We start from the raw sequence: 14,527 nt of genomic DNA on the forward strand, positions 1-14,527 counted from the left end.
TTTCTTGATCACCCCTTAATTAGTAAGACAAATTTTTCGGGGGTTGGGAGTAACATTGAAATTTAATATTACAGTACAGTACCAGGAAGTGGAGGGAATGTGAGCTATTAACAGTATGGTGCTAGAATCTGAATTGGCAAGGGGCAGTCATGAAATGTATGAATGCATATATTTGTATAGACATGGTCGAGTATAGAATTTAAATTGACTTATTAAATTGCAATTCCTAGTAATATACAAAGTTTAGGACAAGTAATGGTCGAACTTGCTACATAGCATTATAGTGGATAAGTTATTCAGGGCTGTTACTCGTGATAGTATTGTGCCCAGCTTGCTGCCACTTGAGTTTTAGTCAAACCATTTTGGGGTGGGGGGGGGTCACAGGTGATGACACGTAATGTGCTTGCAGAGGATACTGAATATAAAGTGACGGTGGGTGTTGGATGAAATGCATATCTTTGGAACTGAATTTTAAGACATGCAATAAGTACGTATATATGGAAAGAAGGCAAGAGGCACAAGCTATGAAAGTGGTTTAAACATTGGTTATTTAAATGCTGGATACTTTTGTAAGTAAATTTGGATCTGCACGATAATGTAAGGGTGGATAGCTGGCCAATGTCAGGCAGCCGATATGAGTACTCCGGTTTAATAAAAGGCAGTTAGGGTCTGAGATGTTTAATATACAACAGATGGATAGTGGAAGGGCGAGTTGTAGAATGTTGGAAAGCTGTCCGTGATCAATGTCAACATGCATGAAGCTGTGGGAATGGGTCATGGCAAGTGAAGTGACTTGTACAATAGAACATTTCACTTATGGTTTTATAGCTAGTGAATACAGTATAACCTGGTATAATCGTTGTCTATTGTACAAAGGAAAATCTTAATGTCGAGTGTCTACGGTCTGCAGAAACGCCATCGTGCAAGGCCTTATAGAATCCGAGTACAGTATTTTGCTGGGTTTTTAAGGAGAGTAAAGGTGGCGGTTCACTAGTAGTCACTTACCCTCCAAACGTTTTGGTCAACACGGTCCGGCCAGTAAAACACACGTACTGTATCGCACGGATGTTTTGTTCGCGCTTCTGAGCAAGGGAAAGAAAACGGTCTAGACGAGGTACTCCATGGATATCATTAATACAGTTGTGGCTTTGCAGGCTTGTGCTACAGTTAAACAGCTGAAGAGAAGACGTGAGTGCGTCATGAAGTTTATTTAAACGTGGTGGCGGCGGTGGCTGGCTGGTCAAGGCCGTGAATGATAGTACAGTACTTTAAACTGATGGATAGATAGAAATCTGAGCCGTTTGTTACATTTTACGTTGTTTCCTGACCTATTTTAATTTTCACTAGAAATTATATGAAGCTTATTTCAGCACTAATCCGGCCAGCAAAGATCCCACACCAAATCGTTGTCCATTTCTCGTAACTAGAAACCCTGCTGCTTGCTAGTCCGTCGGGCCAACGGTAGATGTTTGGAGAAAGTGTTTTTATTCTGGTAGTTGACTGCGTCAATATAAGTGTTCATCGTGACTACATATTACGATTACATGTTTACAGTTTAAAGGGCTGTTGGGATTATCGTACGAGGAACAGCTCTCGGCAATCAATCTGTTGATTGCTAGAGCCTTTTGTAAAGTTAAGTGGCTATATTGTACTTGAGGTAAATTTCCAACTGATCTAAGGATTTTTTTTTTTTAAATACTCTGGGATTAGCTCACCCGGGCAAAGGTCACCGACCCAAATCAATCAATAGTGAGAAACGACAGTATGTATGTTGTGTTGTCAATAGTAAGAGAAACAATTGAGACCCTGCAATTGTGTGTAAATGAGGCAGAAAGACGGGTGGTGCCATCGTCGCAGCAGGGTCTACCATTAGACACCACATTATGCTTCCAATATCTTCCCAGGTGGTAGTACCTCCCTGTTTGCTTTGTGATAGTCACATAGTATTGTAAGTCTCCCCTATGACTTAACCAATCTATTTTTGAGAGCATTTATGGTTGGTGAAGTCACAACTACCTCGGGCAGGCTGTTCCAGATGTTTTTACTACTCTAATCCAATTGGGGGTGAAACTGTAATACCCTATTTACGAGGTGGGGGGGATACAGGCTACAGCTGGTAATAATCGATTAGTTAATGAGGTTATTAACTTTATTTCCAAATATTTAACAAATATACAGTTACATAGTAGCCTTAAATACATATACTCGGTATACAAAAACAAAAAATAGACATGGGCAGTTTAATGTTCAATATTCAATTAAATGAAGTATTGTACAGTGGAGACCATAATTATAAGGGAACATTTATCACCACCCCATTGTTTAATATAATCCGTATAGAGGCTGGAGTATTGGTGTTTGCCATACACATTTCGTAGACAGGTGTTCACTAAACTTGAAGGCGCGAATTTTTGTGAGCACACTTTAGGTATGGGATATGAATTGTTTGTACTTAAATATTTTCAAGTTTAACTAGGTAACTTAATGACGACAAAACTGGGCAGAAATTAATTGTTGTGATCTGGACCTGGATTCGATTATCTAAGCAAAATCCCGATTTTGGGTAGGGTTAGGGGTGGATAAGTTGGTTAGCTAGGGGTAGGTTTTATTAGCTAAGTCACAGGTAGGTTAGCAAATATTTAGTTTAGGATTAGTAAAATGGTTCGGGCCAGAGGCTATGTCCGTAAAAGGGAATGAAAAACGTAAAACTGCGAATATCTTTACTCCAAATTCATTGACTCATCCCAATGCACAGAAAAATTAGAAATTTATATTTGAGAATCCTATCCAATATTTCACAGTGATTTAATGTTTAATAAAAATAGCTCGTTACCTCGACGTAGACGTCTCCATTGTGTATTTCACTTGACAAACGTAAAATAAGTGGGAAAATTTGTGTAAAAATAGTTATAGTACTTATTTATTCACGGAAAGGTATGGAGATATGAATAAATATATATACAGTTTGTGATTCTATATGCCAACAATGGACATGTTAGCAATCAGTCCTCGCACGACAATGGCTTGGATGTGACAGCAAGCAGATCGAGACAGGTCAAAGAGCATCGGTCCCAAATGGTCACAAGCTACCCCTATCATATTTGTGGTTTAAGACATGACTGGCTGGGTTTGGGGCCCCACTTGCCAATTCAGCACCTGACATATTTCTAGAGGAAGTTCTTCGATGAATGGTAAGTACTGCATACGTGTTTGTATTCTTTGCCAAAGTTTAACAGCACATTTTGTTGAGTTCTTTGTTAAAAAAAAATAGATATATGACCTCGTCCTTCAAGCAGTATGAGGATAATTTTCCCACTACGTATAAAATTTACGTGTTTAGGAGGTGGATGTAAACATTCCATTTTAATTTTCTGTTGTCCAATTAATGAACCAAATGGCTGTTAAGTAACTGCAGCCTGAGTTACGTTAGGTTAGATTAAGCCAGATATCTAATTAAGTAAAGGTTGGGATAGGTTAAGGTTTGGTTGGATTAGATTAAGTTAGGGGAAGTTCAGGTTAGGTTAGGGTGGGTTAGGTTAGGCTTAAACTATAAGTGCCGCAGTTTGTATATCCCGTAGGAGTGACAGTCCTTCTGTACATAACGTTGTGTACTGTGGAGGCTCACCTACAAGATATCTTTTTAAAGATTAACAATTCGTCACTGTTTGTACAACTTATATCTGTATTTTGTGGCCCAGTTATTGATTCCCGTGTGGAGCTGCCCTAACCTGGGTGTCTGCCTTCCTGTGGTAACCAGCTGACCTTATTGGGGGAACTCTCTTGGGTCAGGCTGGGTCACAACAGAAAAGTAAGCTGGACTGCACTCGAGGTGTCAAAACATTTCAGTTGGAAAGTTTTTAAAGCTGTGACCTTGATATTACTCTAACACTACAACATAATGATAGTTAGGGTTGTTATGGCGATTGTGTGAACCAAGTGTTAAGTGATAGCTCTTTCCGTTCTCGATTTATGTATCGGACAGCGAGAGACGTTCGTGGCTTCCTCAGCGTAAGAAAGATGTGGTGTTGTGTATAAAAAAGCAAGTGGTTGGAAAACAACAGACCCCTTTCTTGGTGACAAAAATGTTATTATGAACGCTAAACGAGACATCAAAATCAATCACTCTTAGTTGCGTTCTCGAGGATGCACTGATAGTTTCCCTTTAGGAGGCGGTACTGCAGGCATCTGAAGGTGGGCGCTGGGATGAAGGGGAAACGTGGTAGGTGGAGCGATAGTCTGACCAGCCCCGGCAGGGAGAGCAGCGAGTTGATGGTCGACACAGACAACAACCCGCCACTCAGGTAGATGTAGTTCAGGAAGCTTAACTTGTTGTTCTTCAAGAGCGTAGCCAGACACGCGTCGGTGAGAGCATCATGATTTACATCCAGCACCAGAGTTTCCAGCGCTACGTTGTCGCACAGCAGCCGACCCAAGAGGACGGGCTGGATCACTACGCCGGAGAGGTTCATCTGCGCCAGTTCTGTAAATATGGATCTCGGGCGAGAAGGAAGAAACAAGAAGTTGCTCGGGTCGGCGGTGATGATGACATGGTGTAACTCTAGTCGCTGCAGCCTCGAACAATGGGTCTGAATCTCCTCCACAGTCTCCCACGACACTGAGGTCCGAGCACATTCTTCGAATTCGACTTCTAACATGAGGAGGTTCTTGCCGATAGCTTGGACGGCAGCGACGATTAGATTCTCGGGGACGAGTCTGAGAGTGAGGGAAGTGAGATGTGAGAGGTGAGTGAGGGTAGACATGGAGGTAAGGGAGGGGTCAGTACACTCCATCATGAGGTGCTGCAGATAAGGACACAGGCTCAGGGTCTCGAGAGCCCTGTCAGTCACCTGCCATAGAGAGAGGGACGTGAGGCTAAAAGGTGCAGCGCTTGATGACTGTTGCTTCAAGTACACAAAAAGATTACACAGTGAGGAATTCCAGTAACTGTACTGCAAGTTGCGGAGGTTACGCAGTGAGTGTAACAGCACCACAGCACCACACAGGGTAACCAGCGGAGACTGGATTATCAAGTGACACAGTGGAGGGCAGGATGTGTCCAGGTTGTCATCACCACCACCGATGTCCAGCCACGAGTTGGCGTCCTTGTAACTCTTGACTAAGGCGTGCACCACGTCCAGGTCTGTCACGTTACAATTGTCGAGGTGCAGCGAGTGTAGCCCCCGGGGATTCTTCTTAATGTAAGATAGAACTTCTGAAGCTGTCTCATCACCAGCAACATGGATGGATTTTAGATGAGGAGAACGGTGAATTATCTCAGCAAGGACTCCGGGCGCCATAGTTACCCCGTCCAGGTGGAGAGAGTTGAGATTGAACTTGGTTGTTGGATCTAATTGTTCGAGTAAGTGTGTGCTGTAGTCTTGGCCGAGGTGTAGCCAGGGACCCGTGCTGTCGGTGACGAGGGAGAGGTGCTGCACGTCCACCTGAAGGTGTAGGAGGAGTGTTCTGACGAGGGTGATGTGATCGTGAATGACCTGTGTCTCCACCACCTCCTGCACCACTGCCGTCCTCAGCTCTAGCGGCAACATGGTGTTCACTGCCACACACACCTCACTCAGCTCCTGCAACACATACACATGAGGATATAAAGAAACTGAAACACTGATGACAACACCAGCACTGTATGAATAACAAGTATGAGATATAGTAGTGTGTATGGAGGGGTACTGTCCCCACACCTCACCTACACTGGCGCGCTCTGATACAACAGAGAAGCTCACCACCCAAGGTTAAGTCTGGGTCCTTCACCTCTGCAATTTATGTATACCAGGTTTATTTATATTTTATTCCATTAATCTACTTTACATTTCCCTCGTATAGTTTTGTCTTCAATTTTGTTTTCTGTGGAGGTCGCTCAGTGTATGTCAGTTGAGCTAAACGCCAACCGCCTGTTGGGTCCAAATTATACATATCACCTTTACGTCAGGTATATCCTTATAAATATTTAAATTAAGTTGGATACGAAGTTCAATTACAGTGACCATCAATATCTTGTCATTGATAATCTGCTTCATTAATATAGAGCTAATATTGTGACTTACGTATCCTTGGAATTTATAATCCCCAAGTGACCAGGCCAGACACGCAGCCTTCCCTCCAGGCTCCACCCCCTACAGCCTGTATACTGACTTTAAAAAGTTGACTTGTCGTCATATATATATATATATATATATATATATATATATATATATATATATATATATATATATATAATATAAAGATAAATTAACATGAAATTTAGGAAAGGAGAAGAAATTGATGTGATGATGGTTGGGTTGATGAGGTCAATATTGTGGTTACGTAAACAAGAAGGGTGGTTGAAAGCTGGGTTGATTAGAGATTGAATCGGACATTTGGTCGTTATGCAAAGAAATATTATATTGTGCTGATCGTCATACACCTAATGGACGCGATATTAAGTGGTAAATGACCTTACTAAATCCGATCCCCTGAATATGGTAATTAAAATAAATTACTATGAAGGCAAGAAATGTTTCCTCCACGTGTGATTCGATCCGGGAGCTTGGCGTGACTGTACAGGTATCGTGCCGCTTGTGCGATCGGCGGCGGCGGAGTCATGAGTTATGAGGTGAAAGAAGATTATTAGGGGTTGAAGAAAAAGTGATGAAACTGAAATACAGTAGGAGTAGAAAGAATCTGGGCTCCACTAGATCGCTTCATTGTGCGATCAGGCGGGCGAGGAGGGCTTATGAGAGCGTGTACAGGATGCTGTTACTATTGCTGGGAACATGTCGCTACTCTGAACTGGACGTTACAACATGTCAATCCAATAGCTGTGTGATTAAACCTTGTAATATGATAACGAAAGGAGTTAGAATCAATAATTGAGCTTTTTACTTTCTACTGTATAAACGCAACTATCTGCCATACTCCTTAGTAGGTAGTAGGCAGCTACCAAACAGGGAGGTACTACCGCCTAGGAAGATATTGGAAGCATAATGTGTTGTCTAATGGTAGACCCTGCTGCCATATGGCACCACGAAAATTGTGACCAAGTCCCAGGTTTCTGATCTGACTTTCTGCCTCATTTACACACAATTGCAGGGTCTCAATTGTTTCTCTTACTTGACAACACAACATACATATTGCATTTCTCACTATTGATTTTTTTTATTTCTTTATCGTTCTTTATTATTATTATTATTATTATTATTATTATTATTATTATTATTATTAGTGTTATTATTATTGTAATCATTATTATTTTATTTTACTTATTATTATAAATTTTATTTACGATGAATAATTATTACATTTTCTCCCCCAGGCCCCGATGTGGGTCAGTGACCTGTGCCCGGGTGGGCTAATTCCCGTAAAAAAAAATCCTCATTACTTGTTCTTGTTACCCTAAACTCAGGTTGTCACCCAGTAAGAAAACACACTTTTACACCTTTATAACCAGAACGCAAACACTTAACAAATTCATCTCTCTCTCTTTTACTCAATCTCCTACAGTCTCTGTTCTCTCCTATCCCTTTCTGTGTCTCACCTGTGGTATTGGAGTGAGAGGTGAGGTGGTGAGAGCGATGGTGAGAGCGTTGGTCACTTGAGACAGAGCCAGATCACTCAAGCTCCGAGGGTGTTTGCGTGGCGCCACTGTCTCCCAGCCTGTTGACACATTATTATTATTATTATTATTATTATTATTATTATTATTATTATTATTATCATATACGAACTTTGTCATTGCTTACATACAGTAATATATAATATTCGCGTATACACAGTTGACTGGTTGGTGGGGAGGGAAGATAACGTTAGTAATGGTAAGGCAGGTCAATGAGAACTTACTACAGTATCTAGGAGGGAATCTCACCAATAAACAACATAATGATTTACCAATACATAGATCACAGGAATAACTACAGTTGGTCAGTCAGCCAGTCACAACACAACCATACCTGTATATATCATAAATCATTTTTTTTCAATTAGGTATACCCCCTGTACAAGGTGTGTCCGGCACTTGACCTTCAGAATAGTACACGAGAGCAGCATTATCCAGGGTTACTTATCTGTAATCTGTGTGAGGAACGGCGTGAGTCGGGGGGTGGGGGGGAGGGCAAACACACCTACACTGTCATGATTACCGTTGATTGTGTGTAACAGGAGTAAGATAATATGAAATAAAGATCACATGAAGATTACACCCCCCTGAGGTTATATCATCACCTCATGCCATCTGAAGGGGTTAGGGTAGCGTTAGGTTAGGTTGAATTAGGTTAGTTTAGGTTTGCGTTAGGTTAAATTATATCGGGTTAGGTTGAATTAGGTTAGCATTAGGTTAGATTAAGTTAGGTTTCGTTACCTTTAGGGTTGTTAAATAAATTGAGGCGGCGAATTTTCACGTGATACAAATAAAAAAAAATTCACCAGCAACGGACTAAGTACCAATGGAAGTATACTCAGTGGGAGGGAGTTTTGGCAGAGTATGAGGTATTGTGGCGGTTGCTTGGGTGAAACGCCGGGGGGAGCACCGGCCACCCCCCCCCAACTCACGACCTCGAGTTAATTAGGATTGATTGATCTAGCTTTAAAGCGGAATTAGTTTTCTTGGATGTATAATATGCTTTTGAGGGTCGTGCATGACTTAGATACAGTATTACTGTATTACGAGATGTGAAGCGTCATGCAGTGATTGAGATAGACGTACAGGGTGTCTCATAAAAATGTATATGCACCGTCTTAAAAATGTCGTGGAGATCGTGTGAATGTTTGCAGTACATCGGCAACATTGTTCTCACTTGTTGATGTGCGAGGGCTTCCACTAATGAGGATAATGTTGTTTTAATACAACCACTCACACGACCTCCACGACAATCTGTAAGGCAGTGTGTACATGTATTTTATTTTTAGACATCCCGTAGTTTACTTCACAACTGGACAGACACTACGTGATGGCAGGCAGGGTGGGAGGACCCGTTATCACGCCATGCTGTCTACCACCTGATCTTATGATTGTTAAGACGGATCACCTGGAGATTAGGCGCTCCAGCTTAAATCACCTAATTAAACACCCTTACGCGTGAGTAAGGTTAAAATTTGGATATTTAGTCATCAGTTGAAATAAGCTGGGGTGCCTAATCTTCAGGTGATCCAGCAAGAGAACAACACCACCAACAACAGCTGTATGCATGACTCTCAATTACTGACATGACCAACAACTTCATTCACAAAGAGCGACAGTAACTCACTGCCGTTCCCCTGATGAATGGTGCCTTATACTACCGGTCACTATACACATGATCCCTGTGCAAGGCGAAGCGCAAAAGTGTTTACAGCGCCTATCAGGGAAACATGCGGAGTTAATCATACTTGCCTTCGTGACTTATGCATTGAGGACGCAAGTGTCTGAAGAATCCTAGATTTTGTTAGCAAGTTACATACATAGTGAGAAGATGACTGTGGAGAGGGGGATTCCTTATACAATTCATCTGTTTATGGCAAAGCGAGGCAGGCCCGTCTATAGGAGGAGGGATATTTGGTCAAGGAGGGACGAGGTGTTGGTAACAACTGGGGACCTGTAGGAGGAGATCATAGGGCAAGCGAGAATGTAATAGCACTTCTGCGCTAGCGAGGCTCAAATGCCTCTCAACCCCCTGCCGCCCAACACACCCTAGATGCCATCATTGAACTAGAGCAAACTAATAACATCCGTGTCAAGTTTATCACCTCGTCAACAAAGGTGTGTGTGCGGGCCGGAGTAACATTGTCTGCCTGTTTCCGCACCATCCTCAGTAATATAATGAAGTATATCTCGGGCAAACCTGATCAAGCTTCATGGATGAACAATATTGAGTATACTGTATATATTTTACTGTATTTTCAGGTCAAGGTCAAAGTTCATGATCACCGAAAGTAGATTATTTTTTACGATACCTCTGAGTGAATAGATTATAATCTATTCACTCGAGTACGATAATTTTTGTACTCCGAGGGTAGTCATCTATTTTAAAGGGTTTAGTAATTTATATACAGTACTACAGTAAGTACATAACCAGTAAATAGTGTTTGCGTCTTCAGGTGATGTTCAGTTTTCAGATCACTTAACAAAAAATTCTTAATAAAATAAAAATAAATAAATAAATAAATACTCCTTTGTGAGATGTTAATGAGAATTTTAAGAAGATATAATAATATGACTTATCTTACACACACACACACACACAGTCAACTCAACTGTTTGTATTGTGTGTATACTTGCGCTTTCTATATGTACACTGTTTATCCCTGTATACTTGTCCATGTACTGTACAGTCCCCTTCACTAGTGCGCTTACATATACTCGTCATATAAACGTTCCACAAATTATTATCTTTAAGATATTTATTTTAATATTGTTTTAATTTGATTCCAGTGTTTATTATTGCGAGATGTCTTTTGTTGAATTAAACAAACAGGTCTGCCACAACTGCACAAAATCTGACAAGCCCATGTAAACGCACTATAGTGAAGGGGACTGTACATTGTTTTTTTACATATACTGTCTATCTGCACTATCTATGTACATTCAGGGGCGGGTCCAGGAATATCAAAAGGGAGGGTCCAAGAAGTTGTGGGTGGGGGAACATGGCGAGCACAGCGAACCCACTTAGCTGGGGGACTTGGGGGACCCCACCCCCTGGATCCGCCCCTGACATTGTATACCTGCACTATCTGCAGCACACACACACACACACACTCGACCAACGGTCAACACGATACATAATCATATCACATCGTCTTATTTTTCAGGATGGAAAGTTACCAAAACCAGACTGAGTTAGGTTAGGTTGGGCTAGGTTAAGCTAAGTTAAATTAAGTCTACGTTAGGTTAGAGATTCTCCTGAGAACAAAAATGAAGAAATTAAAGGAAAACTCCTTTTTGGCGTTCCACTATACAGCCCTCACACGAACAAACCTTCCATGAGTTATAGAATGCATATAAAATAACAATAATAATTTATAAATAAAAAACATTAAATGTACTAACTGAGTTGGTGAGTATTGAAGTGATCCATCCCGGCAGCGTCCACGCACTTTCATTCACGACAGTCCCTCACACACTGATGTTGCAAGGGTGACTCGCTGTATATATATACTGTATATGCTATATAAACCACTGCAGGGTGGCCAGGTTCCGCGTGTTACATATGAGATACACCTAACCCTTCCTGCCAGTGACAATGTAGGTATTAGCATATTGCCATAATTACAGTATATCGGTCAGTAATTGGAAACAAGCATCTGATGGCCGTTTTATTGGTTATCCTAGTCTAATTGCTGGATCACCTGAAGAATATCCACTCGAGTTTATTTCACCTAACGATTAACCACCCAAACACTATTTGAGGAGATGAGGTTAGGTTAGGGTGGTTAATCTATACAGTAAGTGAAATAAACTGTGAGCGATATTGTAAGAGAGTTATTATTATTTTCCTCTTGATAGATCTTGCGGACAACGAGAATGGTGGTCAGGTGTCTTTCGTTTTACGTAGTCTTAAAAAAATAATATAAAATCCTCTAATTTAAAATGAACTCTTATGAAATTTAGTAGGTGAATAGAGAGACGTGAGACTCATCAGACCAACGTAACGTATGATGGAGAGTCCTTTAAGCCTCTAAGGGGTCGGTAACCTACTGTATATGGAAGCCTCATGCAGTTACCACAACCATAGAAGTATCACATTTAACGCCAGGGATTGTAAGACCTAATACAATATACCTTTATTAATGTTTATTTCAGGTTATAACTAATTAATTTTGTTTCAAACTTAAAAAAATAAATAAATAACGACTCGTAATGCCCAACAAATTCCGAATCTAAATTTTCAAACTTAAAACTGGTGATTTGGTTGGGTTAGATTAATCTTTTGTTGGGATAAGAGTATATTGGAGTAAGCGTAGGTTAGGTTAAACTTAGTAAGTTAGATTATGATAAGTTACGTTTAGAGTAGGTTAGGTGCAGTTACGGTTAGATTGCGTGAGGTTAGGTTAGTTAGGTTAGACTAGGTTAGCAAAGTTTTAATTAGGCTGTTGTTAGGTAAGGGTAGGTTAGGTTAACACAATTAACAGCTTTAATGTTAGTTTAGGTAAGGTTAGCAGTTTTAATTAGGATATATATATATATATAAAATGTCCGATAATGAACGTATATGTGTATGCATGCATTTAACTATATACTGTACATTGTAGATATATCTCACTCTGTGTACTGTATCTAACTGTACATATACTGTACACCTGACTACTTGTGTAAACATGCAAAACGTGCGGGTGCGACGCAGATGTAGCTTCCCACAGGATTCAGACATGACTTGGATAATTATCCAAGTGCCAGGTTTTTAGAGTCGTTTCTCTTGAAGCCTGGAAGCTAACAATTCAGCAGACTGTATTGGCAAATTTAGATCTCTGACCAGATCATTCAATTCTGACTGAGTAAACAACGTTGGCTTTTCACAATCTTCACCAGATGGCTTGAAAAGATCAGTCTCTTCATCTTCATCAGTAGAAACAGGTGAATTCCGGTCTATATCCTCAATCTCTGGTAGCTCAGTAAATTCTGGCACGTTACGTGATGGAGCAAATCTGAGATCAGATTTGGATTCAGCACCTTAAAGTTAGTAAAAAACAGTTAAAAGGTTTCATGCCAGAAAAAAAAAATTTTTTTGTAGACCAGTGTAATAAACTGTATAATCGGATTTAACGTGGGGCTTAACTATTAATCCTTCACACACCTGACTAGACCAGACCAGGTGTGATCTTCATTTACTATCTCGTGATTATCTCTTATGAAAAACTAGACCGTGATTGGAAAAATAGCCCCTAGTCCCGTCCTCAGTTGAAAAATAGCCCCTAGTCCCGTCCTCAGTTGAAAAATAGCCCCTAGTCCCGTCCTCAGTTGAAAAATAGCCCTAGTCCCGTCCTCAGTTGAAAAATAGCCCCTAGTCCCGTCCTCAGTTGAAAAATAGCCCCTAGTCCCGTCCTCAGTTGAAAAATAGCCCCTAGTCCCGTCCTCAGTTGAAAAATAGCCCCTAGTCCCGTCCTCAGTTGAAAAATAGCCCTAGTCCCGTCCTCAGTTGAAAAATAGCCCCTAGTCCCGTCCTCAGTTGAAAAATAGCCCCTAGTCCCGTCCTCAGTTGAAAAATAGACCCTCATCCCCTTTAATTTAAAAAAAAGTTCCGTGTCTCCGCCAATTGAGGTGCTGTATAGCCAAGTTATTAAGAACAAATAGTCTTGTCAATCAAAAGACAGGCACGTCAATTTAAAATAGCCCCGTCAACCAGCCGTCAACTGTAAAATAATCTCCATAGATTGAAAATTAGCCACAGCAATTGTAAAATAGCCCTTCAATTGAAAAAAAAATAACCACATTAATTGGAAAATAATACCGTTAATTGAAAAATGACCCCATCATTAAATGAGAAATAGATTCCGTCAATTAAGAAATAGTCACGTCAACTGAGAAATAGCCGCTGGATAAAAACACCCTTCTCACATTTGTCCCTGGATGGAGATTGAACCTAGGACATATTATAGTGAGGCACGCGAGTTGCCACCCCCTGTGTGTGTGTGTGTGTGTGTGTGTGTGTGTGTGCGTTTAAAGCAATCAAATGGGCTTAAATTAGTCGTGGAAGTTCGATTTTTTTTTATTAATAATCGTATTAGGTGTTGCCTCGACACATATCCTTAACACTTGGTAAAAAATAACATAATTTAGCGTTAGTGAATGTGTAGATGTTGAAGGGCTAATTGATGCCTAAGATTTACTACCATTGATGTTTGTTCCTACCACGTGATGTTGTTCCTACATGATGTTGGTTGTTCCTACCGCATAATGTTCCCATCACATACTGTTCCTCCTACCACGTAATGTTCCTTCTACCACACTGTTCCTCCTACCACACGTACTGTTCTTTAATACCACATACTCTTCCTCCTACCACACACACACACACACACACACTGTATCGCCTATTATAACATAGTTTCTCCCTTAAAGCTGAAGATCGTGTCGTTTTCTGTAATATTCACTGGTTCGGGGAAATTTTCATGAATTAATTCGATTGCTATGACTACTCTCATCAAATAGTGGTATACTGTATACTCTTATTAATACTGAGTATATATCAAAATATTTGTTATGTAATAAGAACTCTATGTACCCAAAAATGTAAAGTGTAAAATTATTGAAATTTAATATTGAAGCTTTGAGTTTATTTTCGAGCAAAGGGTTAAAGTGAACCTTGGCTGCAGTTATCATATTTATCTATCATTCAACCATTTATTATTAATATGAGGTGACGTATTAACTGTATTTATGATAAAATGTAAAGGATAATCTTTAATTGAGGAGGTAATTAGGAAATATTTATCTATTATTAAGGAATATTACGGTCGAGGTCAGAAACAGGAAGTAGGTTGCACCATGTTGGATTTTTCTCCCCGTATGTACAGCGACATGCATACCAATATCTGGGTTTAATTAATTTTTTATTATGTGTTATCG

The 14,527-nt window shown here is 40.4% G+C and overlaps 1 protein-coding gene across 1 annotated transcript; it reads right to left on the minus strand.

Moving 5' to 3' along the window:
- Positions 1-2,131: 2,131 nt before the first annotated feature.
- On the minus strand, positions 2,132-11,099 carry LOC121876821. Its single transcript, XM_042382256.1, has 3 exons — positions 11,012-11,099; positions 7,529-7,647; positions 2,132-5,579 (listed from the first exon to the last, which is right to left on the minus strand). The coding sequence occupies exons 1-3, from the start codon at positions 11,037-11,039 to the stop codon at positions 4,116-4,118; spliced, it is 1,611 nt and encodes a 536-aa protein (XP_042238190.1). The 5' UTR covers positions 11,040-11,099; the 3' UTR covers positions 2,132-4,115.
- Positions 11,100-14,527: the final 3,428 nt, after the last annotated feature.

This window comes from Homarus americanus, unplaced genomic scaffold, assembly GCF_018991925.1.
Source record: "Homarus americanus isolate GMGI-L3 unplaced genomic scaffold, GMGI_Hamer_2.0 scaffold50281, whole genome shotgun sequence".
Classification (NCBI taxonomy): Eukaryota; Metazoa; Arthropoda; class Malacostraca; order Decapoda; family Nephropidae; genus Homarus; species Homarus americanus.

What these genes read in the sequence shown, in the direction of transcription:
- LOC121876821 (XM_042382256.1), bottom strand. Translation starts at nt 11,039, where the DNA reads ATGGATCACTTCAATACTCACCAACTCA. An exon ending in CTTCAATACTCACCAACTCA is followed by an intron (nt 7,648 to 11,011) that starts GTTAGTACATTT and finishes ATGTGTCAACAG; the next exon opens with GCTGGGAGACAGTGGCGCCA. An exon ending in CTCTCACTCCAATACCACAG is followed by an intron (nt 5,580 to 7,528) that starts GTGAGACACAGA and finishes TATGTGTTGCAG; the next exon opens with GAGCTGAGTGAGGTGTGTGT.